This window comes from Stegastes partitus, unplaced genomic scaffold (assembly GCF_000690725.1).
Source record: "Stegastes partitus isolate 25-593 unplaced genomic scaffold, Stegastes_partitus-1.0.2 Scaffold1121, whole genome shotgun sequence".
NCBI lineage: Eukaryota > Metazoa > Chordata > Actinopteri > Pomacentridae > Stegastes > Stegastes partitus.
The window spans coordinates 128,735-136,353 of record NW_007578852.1 but is presented as its reverse complement, the minus strand read 5'-3'; the positions used below and the strand labels follow the sequence as shown (position 1 = coordinate 136,353).

At 45.3% G+C, this 7,619-nt stretch overlaps 1 protein-coding gene across 1 annotated transcript in view; it reads left to right on the top strand.

The window, feature by feature from the left end:
- epb41l5 (erythrocyte membrane protein band 4.1 like 5) overlaps window positions 1-7,394 on the top strand; it is a 52,295-nt gene extending 44,901 nt beyond the window's left edge. The window contains exons 22-26 of the mRNA XM_008296345.1: window positions 411-492; window positions 1,302-1,382; window positions 1,783-1,845; window positions 2,106-2,239; window positions 5,507-7,394. Coding sequence (XP_008294567.1) covers window positions 411-492; window positions 1,302-1,382; window positions 1,783-1,845; window positions 2,106-2,239; window positions 5,507-5,576 — 430 coding nt within the window. The 3' untranslated portion in view covers window positions 5,577-7,394. The remainder of the gene's footprint in view (window positions 1-410; window positions 493-1,301; window positions 1,383-1,782; window positions 1,846-2,105; window positions 2,240-5,506) is intronic.
- The last annotated feature ends 225 nt before the right edge of the window (window positions 7,395-7,619 follow it).

The following is a 7,619-nucleotide window of genomic DNA, read 5'->3' as shown; positions in this document are numbered from 1 at the left end:
CAGTGTGGAGGCTGCAGTCAGGTTCACTGAAACACACAATGTTTTGAAGTCAGTCAGGGGATTTAATGAAGAGCAGTGTGGAGTACCGTTGAATTATTTAAGGCATGTATCGAGCAAAAACAATGTTTTCTGTGTGTGTTATTTCTGAAAACCAGCTGTGGCTCCTGGATTGCTGCTTCAGCTCCCATGGGTTAGGGTTAGGGTTAGGGTTAGGGTTCCAGGAGAGCTCCTCGGGATATGTGTCAGGCTCAGACTTAGGAATTTCATTAATCATACAAACAAGAAAAAAAACACAATGTACAAAGTCAATGTGTTTATTTTTGCTATGTCCTACTTCATCTCAAACATGAGGAACCTGAAAGTGAATCAGGAATATTTGCTGACCTAAACTTCTTTTCACCATTCTGCAGCGCTGAGAGGTTAGCTGAAGATTTCAGCCCCTCTGTTCCCAAGATGCCCTCTGAGTCTGCCACTGAAGGTCTGGCACCAAAGGTAAGGATTACCTGCTGCTAGTTCGATGGCTGTTGTTTGGTTACTATGGAGCTCGCAGCCATGAAACACGTGTGAAAGGAGTCTGTTTATAACTTTTCATTTCATTACTTGAAGCCATTGGTTGCAGGTACATTTACCTCGAACATCCCATAAAGCACCTCTGATGTGACACACAGAACAAGAACACACTGTGGTACTAACGGTGGGCTGTACCATTACAACAGTTGAGGAGCTGCAGTTAACCAAGAGCGTGACTGATGACCGTTCTGGTTCTGTTCAGCCACATGTTTTTTTTCTGCTCTCTTATTTGTCCTCCTGCAGCCTCCTGGTCTGCTGGAGTCACGTATAAACTCTGCAGCAGTTTGCATGTCGCAGCTCAATAAACGCCACGGCACACATCTAAAAACGTTCTGTGTTTGAAGCTTGACGTTTTGAGTGTCGACACAGTAGAATGTGGCCCGGTTCATTATGTTTGCTTTAATAATGGTTCCAGCAGGCCGCCACTAGCAGCACCTAAAGCCGTGAAGCCTCATCGCTCTTCAATGTGTAAAATAACGTCACGATGGGAATGGTCAAAATAAATGAGTCACTGCTGTAGCTTTAGTTCAGTAGTCCCTCCTCCGATCAGTCGATTCGCTGAGCAATAGTAAGACTACAGTCGACCAAGATCTTCCTTGGGTGCCTGCAGCCCTACACCTTCTGAATCCATGCACATGAACAGTTCTACAGTAGTGATCTGAAACAGGAGGTGGGTACGTTAGTGTTATTGTTGCTATGCTGTGGTGAAGAGTTCTTGCATCTTGCTGCAGGTCAAAGCAGAGGAGGTGGACCTGCAGCCCGCTGCTGCTCTGTCTGACAACCTGATTGACTTCACTGATCCAACTCCTGCGGTGAGTCTGACTGCATGCACTGTATCCTGAAATGAGGAGAGTTTTTATAATGACAAGTACCTCTACAGCAGGACGGCTTTCAGTGCATATATACACATATATATACCCACTGTGCTGACATCGTAGACGTGTCGGCAGCCCTACACTGAACCAGATGCTCCTACTTGTAGGGAATTCAGCAGATCTGAAACAGCATTTATGGATATTCAGTTTTGCACTGACAATAGAGAGTGACAGAGAGATGAGCTCCAGAGAAGCATCGAGTTGCTGCTGTGTTGTGTTGTTGGTGTTCAGCGATGTGGTGTCATGATGTGTCCGTATGTCAGTCAGTCCCTGTGTCTGAGGTTACACGAGGCCGTAGTGTGACCGATATAACAGCAGGCTTCTTGTTGCGTTGCAGCTACCACCAGCGCAGCCGGCCAAACCTCTCATCACACCTCGATGGATCATTCCCACGACTGCTGTGAGTTCCCGCCGTAGCCTTTCTTATGCTCAGCTGCTTGTCTGGTTTTATATCTGCCTCCTTCTCCACACCTTCCCTGTGAAACAGTATAAACAAATGTGACGTGCAGTTAAATATCTCAGTTTGCATTTATTTTCCTGAGATTGGTGACACAAGGTTTAATTTTTTCCCCGTGCACTGGCATAGTGGCTGCACACGTTGGCTGAAGTAGAGGCTCTGCAGACTGACCTCTTTACGTCTCCTCATCCCTTCTAACGCAGCCTCCCGGCGTCTTTACTAACGGCCTGCTCGACCTTGACCCCCCTCCTAAGGCCACCTGCCCTCTCCCTGCAGATGGGGCAGCAGCTCTCACCCCAGCCCCTCCCCACCTCGCTCACACACGTACCTCTGCCAGGTAAAGGTCTCTGCAGCTACACCCTCGCTGGATGAAGCTTGGTTCTGAAGCAAGCTGTGTTGTGTTCTGACTTGTTGCTTGACAAATCCTGAGCTCACTAAAAGATCCCGTATTGTGCTCAGAATACTAGATTCAGATTTGTTTTGTTGTCATTGTAACGAGTACAACCAAATGCAAGGTGCAGTCCTTTCAGTGCAAAAGAAAAAAAACAGAAATATAATAATAATAATAAACTTTATTTATATAGCACTTTTCAAAACAGGGTTACAAAGTGCTGCACAGATTCCAAGAGAAGTGTAAGAACAACATTAAACAACATTAAAAGAAGTAAAAAGCAAAAAATACACAAATAAATAAATAAAAAATGGTGAAGGTGAAACACATAAAGCATGAAAGACAATAAAACAATATAAAAATATATAAGCGGAATAAAACCCAGTAAAAGAAGACCATTAAGAGACAATAAAGGAATAAAACAGAAGGTAAAATGTTCTGCCCTTAATGCTGCCATCAGAGTAAAAGTCCGCTCATAGAACAGATCCTGTAAAAGCACGTCTGTAAAGATGTGCTTTTAAAAGAGTTTAAAGGAGGATGAAGTGCTGCAGATCTGATCTCCTCAGGGAGGCTGGTCCAGAGGGTGGGATTCTGACAGAAAAGGCCTGGTCACCTTTGGTCCTCAGCCTCGGCTGTGGGACGGTGAGCAGAACCTCGGCTGAGGACCGCAGGCTACGACCGGACACATACGGGGTGAGGAGATCAGAAATGTATTGAGGTTCCAGTCCAGAGAGTACTTTATAGGTTAACAATAAAATCTTAAAATCTGTTCTAAAATGAATTGGTAGCCAGTGAAGGGAAGCTGAAACAGGAGTCATGTGATGTCTCTTGTTGGATCTGGTGAGGAGTCGGGCTGCTGCGTTTTGGACCAGCTGTAGTTTGTGAAGACTCTGCTGGTTCAGAACAGTGCACAGAGAGTTACAGTCGTCTAAACAAGATGAGATAAAAGCATGAAGAACAATTTCTAAATGATGTCTGGATAGAACTGACCTCACCTCAGAGAGTCTCCTGAGCTGCATAAAACAAGACTGAGCTGACCTGCTGGTTCAGGTTCAGGTTTCCATCAAAGATGAGCCCAAGACGTTTACATTGTGCAGCTATATTACAGGATAATGAACCTCAGTGTGCTGCTGTTGTGGCTGAACCAGGACCAATAATCATTACTGTGGTTTTGTCTAAGTTCAGCTGGAGGAAATTTTGAGCCGTCCAGCATTTCAGGTCCTGGATGCAGCTGTTCAGAGACTGTAATTGGTTAAAATCATTGGGGTTAAAAGACAGGTACAGCTGTGTATCATCCGCATATGAGTGAAAACTCAGGTTGTGATTGCGGATGATATGTTCCAGGGGCAACAAGTAAAGGGAGAACAGGAGTGGTCCGAGGACCGGCCCCTGGGGAACCCCGCAGGTCAGCGTGATACAAGATGACTGTGAGCTGCCAATGGCGACGCTAAAAGACCTGCCATGCAGATAAGAATAAAACCAGTTTATAGCGGAACCAGAAATGCCAACCCAGTGTTTCAAACGTTCCAGTAAAATAAGATGATGGACAGTATCAAAGGCAGCACTCAGATCTAAAAGAACTAAAACAGAAGATTTTCCAGCATCAGCAGCAATTAGCAACTCATTAAAAACTTGAAGTAGTGCCGTCTCTGTGCCGGGCTTTGCTCTGAAACCGGACTGAAATGTTTCAAAAATGTCATGATTGTTTAAAAAAGCAATTCCTTCTTCAGTTTTGAAATCGGTCTCTAATTGTTCAAGCAGTTTGGAACTTTGTAAAACACTGTAAACAATATAAAGGAAATCTATATATGAAAAAACAAGCAGAAAGAACTCTGTATAAAAGATGAAGTGAAATAATGAGCATGGTGTATACTGCACAGACTGGATATTGGCCAGAGGCACTGGAGTTGTGTATTGAAAGCACATTATTGCGACAGGGAGGCATTTATTGTTCTCACAGCAGTAGGAAAAAAGCTGTGTTTCAGTCTGGTGGTCCTGGTTCTGATGGCCCTGTACCGTCTGCCCGACGGCAGCAGCTCAAACAGAGAACGTCCCGGGTGGTAGGAGTCCTTCAGGATGGTGTCGGCTCTCCTGAGGCATTAAGAGCCATGAAGGTCCTCCAGTGTGGGCAGGGTGCACCCAATGACCTTCTCAGCCATTTTGGTGACTACAGAGATGGTTCAGTGGACCATAAGTCCGTGGTTTCTGTTTTAAATCAATTGCTTCAGTGTTCTAGAAGACTCTGCACCTGTGAGCAGCATGACGACTGATGTAAACGAGTGTGTGACACCAGGATATGCATCTCTGAGCGCTCATTTTACAGAAACAGCTGAATTCAGATGCTGTCTTAACCAATAGGTGCGGTGCTTTGGTCAGTAGTTCAGTGGTGCTGAGCAGCAGCTTGAGGGTACCAGTGGAGAACAAGTCCTCATGTCTACATTATGGCATCACTTTGTGCTTAATATACAATAATATATCAGTAATAATGTGTAAATGGGAACAGCTTTATCAGCTGTATTAAAATGTGGGATAGTGAGCACAGAGAGTAGGAGAGAAGGAAGCCAGTGAAAAGGCTGCACTGAAGCACACACCGTACCCGGGCTTCACATTAGTCTTGAACTTCCCAGCATGTCTGAACGTCTCCACAGAGCTCGGACCTGTGGCCGAACCAGCACCGCTGATGGTGATGAGAGCCACATTGGTCACACAACCTGCTGCTACTGAGGCTGTTGTTGTGATGACATGAAACGCCAAACAAATCCACGGGGTCTTCAATTCTTAACGTGCTGGGAGTCTATGCAGACCTTGTGCTTGCTCTTGCTTCAAAAACAAAATATTTTGTAGCGCCTCCTGGTGGCTGAGATGGTTTGGTGTTAGCACAGGGCCCAACCACCATTAGTTTGCCAAGAAGCAGACTGTTGTGTCGTATCTCATGCACACAATAGAGCAGCATCAGTCATAACCAGTGTTGCACTGAAAACATGCATAAGCAGAGCTGAGTCATGGACTGTGTGCTGGACGCTCTACGATGCAGGACTTCTGTTTCTGTGTGTTTGAGCACAGCTTGTTAGACATGATTTGATTATGCACTTTCAGAACACATGCACAGACTTATTCAGTCGACTCTAAACTGTGTGTTTCAAGTTGCTACCAGTGAGTAGAGTCCGTCTGTGCTGCAGTAGCTTCACCGTCCTTCTGCTCCTGTGTCCACAGCACTGTGGGTCAGCCGCCAGCCTCGGAGGATGGAGCCAAACCCAGAGGTCTCTTGACCACTGAGCTCTGATGAAGAAATGAGTAGCCGGCATCACAGCATTCATCTTCCTGACTGCTTTCCTACTTCACCGTCTCAGCCACCCACACACCAACAGGCTGGGTCAGGTGTGCTGGACGGACGCTGTGAGAAAGCTGAAAGGAAGAGGCAGCTTCCAAGCCCACAGTTCTAACCCCACACTGCCAGACAGATGGACCAAGGCCACAGATCAACAATAGTAAACACCATCGCATGGCTTAGTTTGGTAAAAAGCAAACATTTAGTTCCAGTCTTAACATCTTAACGGCACCTAACTTGTGATGTCCTGCTTGTGTTTCACCGTTAGTGACGTGCCATTTACTGAACCCCTCCAGCCCACCACACCTCTGTCTCCTTCACCTTTGTTGATGAGAAAATGTTTGGTACAGAAGTCAACATATGTTGCAGAAAACCCATGAGCCCCTGGCTAACGGCGTACCGTGACTCGAGCAGCAGGTCGTCTCTTTCGCTGCCCCATCCCCCTTCCTGGAGTCACGCCGTCGTAGCGCTGGCGCTTTGAACCACTGGATCTGTGTAGAGCTGCTGCAGTACACTGGATGAAGGACTGAAAAGACAAGTGATAAAATGTTGATTCTCCAAAACACAATGGGACTCTTCACACGAGGAAACCCGTGGCTGTGATACGCTGCTGTCCTTGCAGCCACCACAAAGCTTTTCTCAGTTCTCATGTGTCTGTTGCAGCCGCTGGATGTGAAGCTTCGCTGGATTTTCTTTTCAACACTGGACCATGAAAGAATATTTTTTTGCAATGGATGACGATGAAGAACATTTTTATTATCCTTTTTGTCTATTTCTGGAGTTTTAAAATGCCCATCGCAGGACTTCTGGTACCAGCATCACGCGGATTCAACATCTCACTGTTTTCGTCCCCCCTTTTTAAAACTCTATCACAGCTTTTAATTTAAAGTTTTAACATTTCGTCTAAACCTTTCCCCTTTGTTTCACTTGTCCAGTAGCTTTCATACAGATTGAAATGACCTTTTAAACTGGGCGTGTCGATGCCAGAAGTCTAAGCTGTGTAGTTAACAAACTGCTGACTGGAGTTTAGGGAGCTGTGCAGACATCCAGCTCCTTGGTCTTAATGTCGTAGCAGCTACCTGCCTTATGTCAATGAATGTGTTCAGAAGGTCTCATCTAGGAATGCTGGAGACGCTACGCTACCAAGACATCACCTTTCCAGCCCTGCAGCTTGTTGAAGCCACTGTCGCTGACGTAGTTTATAACTGGAGGAAAATGTGAAATATCTTAAAAGCGCATTTTGTACATGTGTAAAGTCCTCCTACACGTTCTGACTCATGAAGTATACGACACTGACTCTTAAATGGTAGCGTGTTAGTGCTCATGCTTTTTTTATCTCATCATGTAATTACTACGTCTGGAGTTGTGTCTGTAGGTGTTTTCAGTGTGGCGATGGTTTCACTGTGTCTTGAACACGTCTTAGCGGCGACATGTATGAATGCTACTGCTCAGTGTCACTGTTCAGATGTCACCTGTTGTCCAGAAGTGTTGTAGCGTACACCTGTCATGTGCTGTCAGCCGAACGCCATCAGCTGGCTGTAGGGACAACTAGACTATTTTTTTAAAATTACGTCGGCAGTATAGTTTCTACGTTCTGAGGAAGAATTTCGACTTTGAGGTGTTTTCCAATGACAAAAGAGGTAGGAACCGTATTACTGATCAGACTGGAAACATGCAGACATCGTGATGTCTCAATGCAATTTTATATAAACGTATTTTTTTTCTGGGATTCCTGATGATGATTCAGTAAAGCTTTGCTACAGTAGGAGTCAATTCTTCGTCATTCTTTTGTTTGGCTGCTGTTGAGGTGTTTTGCCTGCAGAGGATCAGTGACTGCTGTTGGATTCAAGTGAGAAGTTTTTTGAAATCCCCTATGAAGAGATTTGTGTTTCAGAGGTACCATATCAGATCTGCATTCCTCTTGATCTGTTTTCTAAACATAGCGACACATCTGCAGAGCAGCAAGCTGCAAAGTGAGCTGTGAGGAGACATGATGTG